This window comes from Pungitius pungitius, chromosome 1, assembly GCF_949316345.1.
Source record: "Pungitius pungitius chromosome 1, fPunPun2.1, whole genome shotgun sequence".
NCBI classification, from domain to species: Eukaryota; Metazoa; Chordata; class Actinopteri; order Perciformes; family Gasterosteidae; genus Pungitius; species Pungitius pungitius.
Window position 1 is genome coordinate 30,862,408 of NC_084900.1, and position 11,007 is coordinate 30,873,414.

The window sequence follows — 11,007 nt, forward strand, 5'->3', positions numbered from 1 at the left end:
CGTGTTGAGTCGGTAAATACTGCTCAAGTTGCAAATGATCATATTTACATATCTTAATACATGCAACATGTAAGAATGCACAACCACCTGTACATGCAGACACACAGACAGGGACTGAGTGTGTTCCAGGCTGTTATTACTACCTGGCTGACACCAGAGGTCTGCCTGTCGTATTGTGCCTGTTCTTTAATAACTCCCTGCAGCCCTGGTTAAATGTAAAACTAATTGTTCTCCGCAGTTCTCAGAGAGACAGGAACACACTGCCAAGAAAAGGTTTAAGGTAAGTGGAACCACGTCCAGCTCCATGCACACTTTCTTATACTTTACATGTTGTAAACACAGATGCATTAGTCAAAGAAATATTATAAGAGAATGAGATAATCTGTTAAAAAAATATTCTACTTTACACTCGAAATTTTGATTAAGATGTCCTCAGATGACAGGGCGTTTTAAAATGAATTCTTCTTCAAAATAAATTAACAGTTTAATTCGACTAGGTACTTTTTGTGTGATCACTGTGGGAAAAATTCACTGTACACGACTTAACACATACAAGATTTTAATACATAACAATAGACTGAAAATGCATTTGTTTACTATTAACCACCCTGACTTTGCTCTGTGTGTGTGTAGCTTCAGTGGAGCCGGCCCGGTTGAGGAGGAAGGGAAGGAGAAAGGAGACAGGAGACACTCTCATACAATTCTTGGTATGACAGATTCACTCACTTTCCCCCTGCTGTCCTCACCAACCTCCTTACCCCGCACCTCTAAAACCAGCATGGGTGAGTTTAAACCCGCTTATGAGACTACTGACTAAAACAGCACTACACTAATTACATATTTCATGGATAACATGTCTCTCTCTCTCTCTCTCTCTCTCCTGTGACCCCCCCCCCCCCCCCCTCTGCTCTCTCGATAGTACGCAGCCCCCTCGGCGGACCTCCGAGAATGACTCGTTCCAACAGCATCCCAACTCACGACGCCTCAGTCGAAGTGTCTCCGGTGGGCAGCACGCTCTCGTTGTCGGAGCGCCCTCGCAGCATGGGAATGATTCGCTCCGGGTCGTTCAGGGACAGGGAGCCCGACGAGGGTGAGCCCCCTGCAGTATTTCAATAATGATTCGTGTGTAGGTTCTGTCCAGCGTTGTTGTGCAACTTGGTTTCTAAGTGATTTATGTTGTTGCTCTTCATCTCCTCTTTTCAGTTCATGGGTCTGTCCTTTCTCTGGCGTCTAACGCGTCATCAAGCTACTCCTCGGTGAGTGTGGGCAGCATGCAGACTCAGGTATAAACACTTCAGTGTGTTATGTGGTGTATTCATGTGCGAGTGGATGTTTGTCTGTACAGTTATCTCCCTCGTGTAAGCCTCTTCTTCTCTCTGCTCCTCCCCCTTTGTCTTATCTAACATCTTGACTTTTATTCCTGCTGCTTCCAAAGGCTGAGGAAAGGATTCAGGGAGAGGTAAGTGTGTTCTTTCCTGCTCTTTCTTCTTTCATGTCTCTGTTTCCCACCTTCCATCCACCATTACCATCTCTGTTGTCCGTAGGAGGAAAAGCCCGTCATTTATTTCATGAACAACATCCGATCGAAGTAATTGGTTTTCATGTCAGCCATTGTGTCCGCTTAAGTAACCTTGGTTTTATTTCCCGTGTAACATTTCTGTTTTTCCTCACAGCAAATCCGTAAGCTGAGGAGGGAGCTGGAATCGTCGCAGGAGAAGGTGTCTAATCTGACGACGCAGCTGACAGCAAACGTATGAGGCGTTTTTTTTCCTTCTCGTTTTTATCTTACTGATCATTAATAAATGTCAGTGCCCACTAGTGAGTGAACCCAAGAATACATTTTCCATAACATTACATCCCCAAGGGGATCATAATGATCATCTCATATATTTCCCTCACAATAAAAAATATATTATAAATAATAAAATCAAAACAAAGATGGCCGAGGCTTCCAACGGTTTAAAAAGATATTTCAGAAATATGAGAAAAACAGTTGAATCAAAAAATGAGAATATGTAATTAAAACTATAATGTGCAGCCTCATGACAAATTAAACATATTCATATTATGTTGGTGTGCCAGTTTATTGCTCCTGAAGTTAGGATGCCTTTTTCTGTCATGAAAAGTAATGTATGATGTAAAATATTTCGACTTTTATTTAAAAAATGCAACGTATATTCAATAACTCAAAGATTTGAGTTAGGACAGCGAAATCCAAACCTCTCTCAGCAGTCCTTCACAAACGCTTTATTTCCCACACGAGCCAAGATATGTGACCTTGAGATAAAATAGTAAGGAGACGCATGGAGAGTGATTTAAAATGGAAGCAACAGAATATCAGCCATAGATCAATTCTGTGCCGTATCAGCAAATTTCTCATCCATGTGGGGCCTGAATACTAATAACCTTCTCCTGAACCTCTCACCAAGCCACTTTGGCACACACACCAACCCACACACTCTCACACACATACACCAACCCACACAGACACGCAGTAATAAACCGTATCCTTTTCTCTCCACTCTACAAGGTTGTTTCCATACGACCACCGTGTCAGCTCTTCTGTTACTCCAAGTGCAACAGTGCAACTCACCAATTATTCATGGTTTCATGAAGCACACTTAAATGAGGTGTTTCGTTTGTGTGTGTGTGTGTGTGTGTGTGTGAGAGAGAGAAACATTATTTACTCTTTGACTTCATTATGCAAGGGAATGGGTATGTGGGAAGGGTATGTGAAACAGATGTATGGATAACATCCTGATCATGTACTGGATTAATGACTAAAATACAGAATCACACTATATTTTACATTCATAAATGGGGCAAAAAGCTGCTTTCCGTTTCTGCTCCCGTGTGTGAGAGATTAGGAAGGCGGAGAATGTCCCACAGAGGACATTCTGGTCAGCCTTTGTGTGTTATTCATCCTCTTAGCATCTCCTAAATGGGTGATAAATGGGCAGTGGAACCTATGGAATCTGTTCCTGTGATTTCATAGACGTTCATTATATTATACATATTATATATATGCCTATTAGTGTGCTACTTGAAAACCTGAAATATTGTGTTCCTTTTTTTCCCCAAACAGGCAAATCTGGTAGCTGCCTTTGAGCAAAGCTTGCAACTGATGACTACTCGGCTGCAGAGTCTGTCAATAACCCAGGAGCAGAAGGTAACGCCACATCCACACTTTCAAACACAAACAATCCCAGACCTAAATTCCTGCTGCATTGCAGTCTGATGAGCAGTCCGCAAAGAGCAGGCAGCATTTTGCCAACACGGAGTGGTCTCTTATCACAGCCTCCGGTGAAGAGCTGAATGTAGGTTAGAGGCCAAGGCTGCAGGGCCACAGGGTGACTCGCTGTGGGAGGAGGAAAGATGATCAATGGACCCTCATGCACGTATACTCGCACCAAACATTCCTGCATTCTCCGGCTTTTGGTTCTGCTTTGCTCTGAACTGAATTGATCAGCGCCAAGGGGCAGCGTTCAGCGTGGGCTTTAACGTGAGGAGTCTCTCTCCGCACTTCATGCCCTGCTGCTCTCACTAAAAAGGTCCGTCTAGACCACTCCAGGAAAGCCTTTGTTGTTTTAGCCGGCGCACTGACCTGTGCAGCTCAGCCTGGAGCAGAGGCTCTTTAACCTTGAGTAGATGGGCCGGGCGGCTCCTATTCGGAGTAGAGTGGGGTCGACTTCAGCACACAATGAGCGGCACAGAGAGGCTCCGTCGCTCTGAACTCTTTGTATTTTTGAACTGTTAACATCGTGAGGGGGGGGGGGGATCAAGCCGTGAAGGGCACGGTGAGTCTGTGGAGTTGTAGTTCTTAACTAAAACATCAGAGAATGGTACTACTCCGCAAATATTTTAATTTAGGCATAATAAATCATACCAAACCCTTAATTATTTGGAAATTCAAATTGTTATTTGTTTCATATCATTTAATGAAGTCTAATACTGCACTTCAGAATCATTTTAGTGGTATATAAATGTACGTTTTTTTAAATTTCACACGAATGATGTAAATTAATTTACAAAAAAACTGAATTGATGTGGATATGAATGAGGTCACGCTGAGTAAACTCATTATTATTTACTGTTTCTTCACTGTCTATTACCAAAAGCTGTCCCATCCTGAAAGACTATTCGATGGAAAAAAATGCAGTAATTCATCCCAATGCTCCTCGCTGACATCGTGTGAATTTGTTTGTGTAGGATACAGAGCTGTTGGATCTGAGGGAGACCATCGAGGCTCTGAAGGTCAGGAATGACGAAGCCCAGGCCGTCATACATGGAGCCTTAAACACCCCGGATAACATGAAAGGTTTGCCGAAAGGTCCCGATGGATCACTTGATCTCTCTGTTTTTTTTTGTGTCTTCTCTGCACACCGTCCCTGCACATTTAGCTCTTTTGATGTTGAATTTTCTTCTTTGCCAGACATGCGGATTCGACGTCAGAATTCATGCGAGAGCATCTCCAGTCTCAACAGCTTGACCAGTATGTCGAGTGTTGGAAGCTTTAAGGACCAGGATGCCAAAAAGAAGAAGAAAAAGAACTGGGTAAGAACGCATACTTGCATGTGAGGACGTATTTTACTTCTGCAACCTGGTGTTTGTCTATATTTAGTTCATTCTCCAGAGGGATAATTACAAGTATGACCAGCCTCTCCCTCCACTGGGTTGTGTTATTTTGTTCTGTTTTAGGTCTTTGAGGTGAGTGCAGTCATTCTGTCCCTGTAAAGCCTCTATGATTTCATAGAGAACTATTTGACCCCCTAAAAAGTAATCATCAAGTAACCTCAATCTCTACTCATTAACCACCCCAAACTACTGATTGGCAACCTGTCTTTGAATATTACATGTGATGGGATGTAATTCAGTGAGTGACAATTCGCAGACATGATGTTCTGAGTTAGTTCTTGAATTGCGGTTCTCAAATTGTGTTTTCTGCTCATTTAAACCAGCTTTGTTTGCATATTTTCTTCTTTATAAAGTACTTTACCAAGTAAAATGGCTCAAAAGTTAGCTTCTCAATCTGGAAATACATATTCTGAGTATTTATTGATGCAGAAAGTTTCTCTTTTTGCCTTTTTTTAGTTTTAATGCTGTAACCTGCTGATTTTGGTTTAATCTTCTTTCTCTCTTTCTCCCTCATCCTCTATATCTGTGTAGCTGAGGAGCTCCTTCACTAAGGCATTCAGCATTAAAAAAGGCTCCAAAACGTACTCCGACATTGAGGAAATTGCCACACCTGACTCCTCTGCCCCAAACTCCCCAAAGATGCTCCATGAGGGGACAGAAGAACAAGAAAACCAGCCCTCCTCCCTCAAAACATCGGCCTCTGCTACCTCTTCCATGTAAGCGCACCAATGCCTTGCTCCACTAGCGAGATACCCCGTTTATTTACCGCGATTTCATGCCCTGATGAGTGCATCGTTCTCCTCCAGGATCATGGAAACTACAGAAGAGGAAGACAACGAAGAAACCGCGGTAACAGACTTACGCTCAGAACTCTGGGTGAAGGAGAGGGAACTGACCGACATCCGGCTGGAGGCCTTGAGCTCTGCACATCAGCTGGAGCAGCTCCGAGAAGCCATGAACAGCATGCAGGTTGGTTTCGCCTCCGTGTGCGTAATGTAGTTAGGACAATACCCCATGAGGATACACGATGACTTGACATGTCGTACCGTCCTGTGGCCCAGTCTACGGTTGAGGTCCTGAAGGCGGAGAATGACCATCTGAAAACCGGCTCCAGTCCCACCTCTTCCACTTCCCAGCCTTCAGGCCTGTCCTCTCTACTGGGGCCCTCACTGAGGCAGCCCGTGAGCATGTCCCTCACCAAGTCCTTCAGTCTCAGTCTGAGTGATTGTAAAGATCCAGGTAAGAGACAAATCTGGAATCCCAACGCTTATCGGTTTCACGCTCAAATGTTCAATTTTTCCCATTTCGTGCCTAAATCTTTCCAGAGGTGTCTTCAGTCGACACGGTAAGCGTGTGTTCTCAGCGGGACGAGGAATGCGCCCGCGTGCTCGTCCGCACTGGAGACCAAGTAGAGGTAAACACGCAAACGCCTTTCACCACACGCAACGCTTTCCATCCAGCGGCTCGCAGACCGTGCACTCGTTCGCTCCCTCTGTGTTTGCAGGACAGCAAACAGCCGCAGGAGTTCTACATCGGCTCAGTATCCGTCAGCGCGAGAACAGGCTGGTCCTGTCTGGACTCCACCATATCAAAGACTTTCACGGTAAGTCAGTGTTTTTTTCTCTCACTCTCCCACTATTAGTGGTTCTAATAAATCGTGCGTATTCGGGCTTTGCTGGTTCAGTTCTCACCTTTTTTTCTTTTTTTTTCCCCTCCAGGACTATCTCAGTCACGTGGACCCGACTGCCAGCCTGGGTCTAACGTGTGAATCGATGCACATGTTGCAGCTGTCCTCGGGAGTGCAGAGGGTGATCGGAGGGGACAAACCTCTAGCTTCACCTTATCGTTGTATCAGCGGTGGTCCAGCTGAAATACTTGTCACTTTAAAAGGTTAGTGTCCTTAACTGATGCTAGAAACCAAACCGTTACCTTAATATTATATACGATTTTTCACAAACTATAGCCAAAGATGGACAATGAAAACAGTCCTTTGCCACTGAACACTCTACGGCCTTTTAATGATTGCTTTAGTAACTTTGACAAGCTAAAACAATCGCTCATTTTTTCCATAAATGTATTCTATTCACAATTTGTACAGAAAAGGCTTAAAAAATGAAAAAAGCCACCAGTATTTCCAGGTGTTTTACGCAATATGATACGTTACGATATTACGTAATCCAATCCCTTCTCAGCTCTCTCTCTCTTTCTCTCTCTCCTTCCTCTGCCTGCTTCTCTCCAGGTCTCAGAGAAAAATGTGTTGACTCGCTGGTGTTTGAGACTCTGGTCCCCAAGCCGATGATGCTGCACTACATCAGCTTGCTGCTGAAGCACAGGCGCTTGGTTCTGTCCGGGCCAAGCGGGACTGGAAAGACTTACCTGGCTCAGCGTCTGGCCCACTTCCTCCTCCAGCGCAGCCGGACTGACTCGCCCGAGGCCGACAGTGAGACCTGCGTCCTCGGCCGCAGCGCTGCCGTCACCTTCAACATGCATCGTCAGACCCAGAAGGTAGCGCGTGGCGCCGCATTCTTTTAAAGGCGGATTTTTCAGATTTTTCCTTTTCCCACACAAAATGTGGAATCCCTGCACACGGAACATGTGAATTCAAGCCGTGCTTTCTTTAACAGGAGTTGCAGTTGTACCTGTCGGATCTGGCGAATCAGATTGACAGAGAGACTGGGGGGGAACTGCCGCTGGTTGTTATTATAGATGACATTAGTGATTCAGCAGCCATCACTGAGCTTGTTAATGGAGCACTCACCTGCAAGTATCACAAATGGTGAGTCTCTTCAAACAGTAGCTGTACAGTATGTCACCGAAAGTTTGAATAAGCTTTAATGAAAGTACATAATATCCTCTGTTGATGTTTCAGTCCTTACATCATTGGCACAACCAATCAGCCTGTGAAAATGTCGTCTAACCACGGCCTACATCTCAGCTTCAGGTGCGTAAAAATACAAATATTTACTTTGCCTCCTCTTATTTGGATAAACCCTTTAATACTTAATTTTTACGGTAGAGTAAAACTAAAGTTTTTTTTCGCTTACGACAACAGGATGGTGATGTTCTCCAACAACGTGGAGCCGGCTAATGGGTTCCTGGTGAGGTACCTGCACCGCAAAGAGGTGGAAGCCTACCAGGATAAGGAGCAGGACTCCGCACAACACCAGACTCTCCTCAGAGTGTTGGACTGGATCCCTCAGCTCTGGTACCACCTCCACACTTTCCTGGAGAAACACGGCACTTCCGACTTCCTCATAGGTATGAGACAGTTGGCGGGGTTGAAACAGAAAACGGATGAACATGCTGGGGGGGGGGATAACTGTATCGGCAACAGGGATGGTTGGTTAACATGAGATTTTGCCTCTTTTCAGGCCCGTGCTTCTTCCTGTCGTGCCCCGTGTCATTGGCAGAGTTCAGGCAGTGGTTCATTGACCTGTGGAACCACTCCATAATTCCGTACCTCCAAGAGGGAGCCAAAGACGGCATTAAGGTGAGCACACACACGCACATCCTCCGTAGCGAGATGTGTGTGGTAGCAGCGCGACGTTTATTCCGTTACCCCATTTGTCTGTGTTTTCTCTCAGGTGCACGGGCAGAAGGCAGTATGGGAAGATCCAGTGGAGTGGGTCAGGGGGACTCTTCCCTGGCCCAACGCACAGCAGGACCAGTCCAGGCTCTTTCACCTACCTCCCCCAAGCGTATGTCTACTCAACGAGGAGAAGAAGCCCCCCAAAGATACACCGCCACCCAGCACACTGGAGTCAGATCCCCTGGTACGCTTTTTGTTGAGATCGGGAACTGGTTCCGGCTAGTGAGGCGTCAGATAAACCTGTCTATCATCAAAACGTTAATAAGACTTAAGAGGATATTTTAAAGATACATACTCCACAAAGGTTTTGGTGTCATTAATACTCATTCACAGTATTCACGGTATGTAATGTAGTGATTTATTCGATTTTTTAGATGATGATGGCCAGATCAATATTTTCTTACGTTGCATGACCAATAGAACTATGGATCTGTGTCAACGTTTCAAGGAATTGTTCATATTTACCAAGCTAAATCTAACCTTGTAAAAATATCTCTGTATTTTCCTGCTACCCAGATGGCCATGCTGCTGAAGCTCCAAGAGTCGGCCAACTACATAGAGTCTCCAGAGCGGGAAGGATGTCTGGATCCCTCTCTGCAGACTACACTTTGAGAACGGATCTATGAAACTCGTTCCTCACACCGACACGGCGGCTGCAGTCTGCATTTAAAGACTCAATAACTAACTTAACCGTGTGCTCAGTGAGCAGCTGCAAAGGTCTGCTCTGCCCTGCTCACCAGAAAGACGACTCAACTGCTTGCATAGGATGCTGTGATGATCATGCCAGGGGAAAAGACATCGGCCCGTCTCTTCTCCGCCATCAATTTGTTCCTAATGGGTTGTTCTTAAATCTGCAAGTGCATGGTAACCGGAATAGTATGACGCAAAATATAACGTATAATCCCATTGATCAAAGCCCATTGTTTTGTATTTTTTTCTTGGCTGCCACAACTTTCACAACAAATTTCATAAAGGAATTCACCAAATTCCCTAAAATGTAGGTCCATCACTTGACGACAGCCAAAGATGCACTTTATTTTCTACTTGTGGTAATTGGATTTTAGGAGGCTGTGTCAGTGACCGTGTAACTTTTGCAATCATGCGGTTTACTGGTAACACCCCAAGATGGCAGCAACTACTTCTTCCTCAGTGCTCTCCTGGTGTTCTGAGTTGTCAGAGATGCTCTGTAGAGTGTAACACACACTTTATAGCAGAGCCATGGAAATTGGCCTTGAATGTTTTTCTTCGCTTCAGTTCAGCAATTGTGTCACTCGTGACGTCAATTGCTTGTTTGTGTAATCTGCCCACAGGGCCCATGCTTTTGGGCTGTGCTTGTGTGTATTCACTATTTAGATATCAGTTTCAAAACACACAATTCTCCTGTGATTGATGAGGATACAGCTTTGAAAATCTTGATTTTGTAGTATTTTATACTGAGTCATCTTCAGCGGCCATCTGTATACAGCAGCTATCACCTATGTATGCCTATGTCATTATCGACAGCTGCAGGAATCACTTCTTTCTTTGCTGTCTTAATCATTACACGTTCACTCAAGTGGAAAACATTATTGGATGAACTTCCATTAAGTGATAATAATCAGTACTCAAAAGCATTTTCCTCCTGATTGCATTTGCTCTTTCACACTTCACACAGTTTTAAGAGTAACTGTAAGTTGTGGGGGCTGAGTAGGTTGAAATTCATTTTTAATTGGCCTCCTCCTATTTTTTTGCACATAATATATGTATTTATTGCTCACATCTTGACTGTCCTAATGATGACAGAATGAAGCAAGAAGAGACGTGGTAAAGTACCTCAGACTGCCGTATTCTGTCCAGATGTTCCTCTTCTGTCCAAACAGGGTGCTGGTGTAAAGTAAAGTAGAGACATGATGCCTAAGTCTAACTGTGCCTGAAATACAATTGGCCTGGAGCTTCTTTTGAGCTGCTTTAATCTTCCACACAGAGGCCTCGATTAGAGGAAACGTCATCACTTCCTCTCACCTACTCTGATGTCACTTTAATGTTATCACCTTGATGCCCAGATTTAGCTGGAGAGTGGGTGAGGTGACTGGTGGTCACGGTGATAAGCTGTGAGCTAAGATGGTGTGTTTTGCCATGTGACTCTGCAATAGATGATAATGCCTATCAATGGCCGGGCTATCTGTGTGCGATTTGACACGCTTTTAATTGTGTGAAAGACTTGACATCTTTGTTGCGTTGCGTGAGCGTTAGAGACAGTGTAAGAACAGATATTAGCCTGGAGGTGTAATGTAGATGCATGTATCCCTGCTGTGTTCCCAAAGTTTTGTTTCCATGGACCTACCACACTTAACCCTGCCACGGGAGGGATTTTTATTAACTGGGTATCTTCCTCTTTTCAAGTTGTTTTTATCAAGAGCAGACATTTGTTTTTATTATGCAAATATTTGTAAAGGTTTCTCTCTCTTTTGTACATGACATCACTATTGTACACACTGTAAATAGTTAGTGCATCTGCGACAACAATCACTAAAACGTGTAGAGATCTAAGGCAAGACATGGCCCCTGTATGCAGAAGACGGGCGTCTTTGGTGGTTCTATTGTCTTCCTCCAGTGGGAATGAGAAATTGGCTTGAAAGGGGGCCTGATAATGGTTGTATGGCATGTATCTATTAATACATCAAATCCCATATGTCTTAACATTGCGCAATGGACACAATAAAGTCATGCCATTCTTCACTACCCGTCTTGGTTGTGTTTACCTTCAGTTGTCCATCAGGAGGCGCTAATTCTCCTGTTTAAGA

The 11,007-nt window shown here is 44.4% G+C and overlaps 1 protein-coding gene across 3 annotated transcripts in view; it reads left to right on the plus strand.

Annotated features, from left to right (window-relative positions):
- Nucleotides 1-10,945, plus strand: part of LOC119223130 (neuron navigator 1-like) — a 67,511-nt gene extending 56,566 nt beyond the window's left edge. The window contains exons 11-32 of one of the 3 annotated variants that reach the window (XM_037480246.2): nucleotides 239-280; nucleotides 634-782; nucleotides 920-1,090; nucleotides 1,204-1,283; nucleotides 1,436-1,459; nucleotides 1,674-1,751; nucleotides 3,086-3,169; nucleotides 4,210-4,318; nucleotides 4,433-4,554; nucleotides 5,167-5,351; nucleotides 5,442-5,604; nucleotides 5,697-5,874; nucleotides 5,961-6,049; nucleotides 6,140-6,238; nucleotides 6,354-6,525; nucleotides 6,875-7,140; nucleotides 7,260-7,411; nucleotides 7,505-7,576; nucleotides 7,688-7,893; nucleotides 8,007-8,125; nucleotides 8,220-8,408; nucleotides 8,741-10,945. In XM_037480246.2, coding sequence (XP_037336143.2) covers nucleotides 239-280; nucleotides 634-782; nucleotides 920-1,090; nucleotides 1,204-1,283; nucleotides 1,436-1,459; nucleotides 1,674-1,751; nucleotides 3,086-3,169; nucleotides 4,210-4,318; nucleotides 4,433-4,554; nucleotides 5,167-5,351; nucleotides 5,442-5,604; nucleotides 5,697-5,874; nucleotides 5,961-6,049; nucleotides 6,140-6,238; nucleotides 6,354-6,525; nucleotides 6,875-7,140; nucleotides 7,260-7,411; nucleotides 7,505-7,576; nucleotides 7,688-7,893; nucleotides 8,007-8,125; nucleotides 8,220-8,408; nucleotides 8,741-8,836 — 2,845 coding nt within the window. In that variant the 3' untranslated portion in view covers nucleotides 8,837-10,945. The remainder of the gene's footprint in view (nucleotides 1-238; nucleotides 281-633; nucleotides 783-919; nucleotides 1,091-1,203; nucleotides 1,284-1,435; nucleotides 1,460-1,673; nucleotides 1,752-3,085; nucleotides 3,170-4,209; nucleotides 4,319-4,432; nucleotides 4,555-5,166; nucleotides 5,352-5,441; nucleotides 5,605-5,696; nucleotides 5,875-5,960; nucleotides 6,050-6,139; nucleotides 6,239-6,353; nucleotides 6,526-6,874; nucleotides 7,141-7,259; nucleotides 7,412-7,504; nucleotides 7,577-7,687; nucleotides 7,894-8,006; nucleotides 8,126-8,219; nucleotides 8,409-8,740) is intronic. The other 2 variants (XM_062564843.1, XM_062564840.1) reach the window with 2 other exon arrangements.
- The last annotated feature ends 62 nt before the right edge of the window (nucleotides 10,946-11,007 follow it).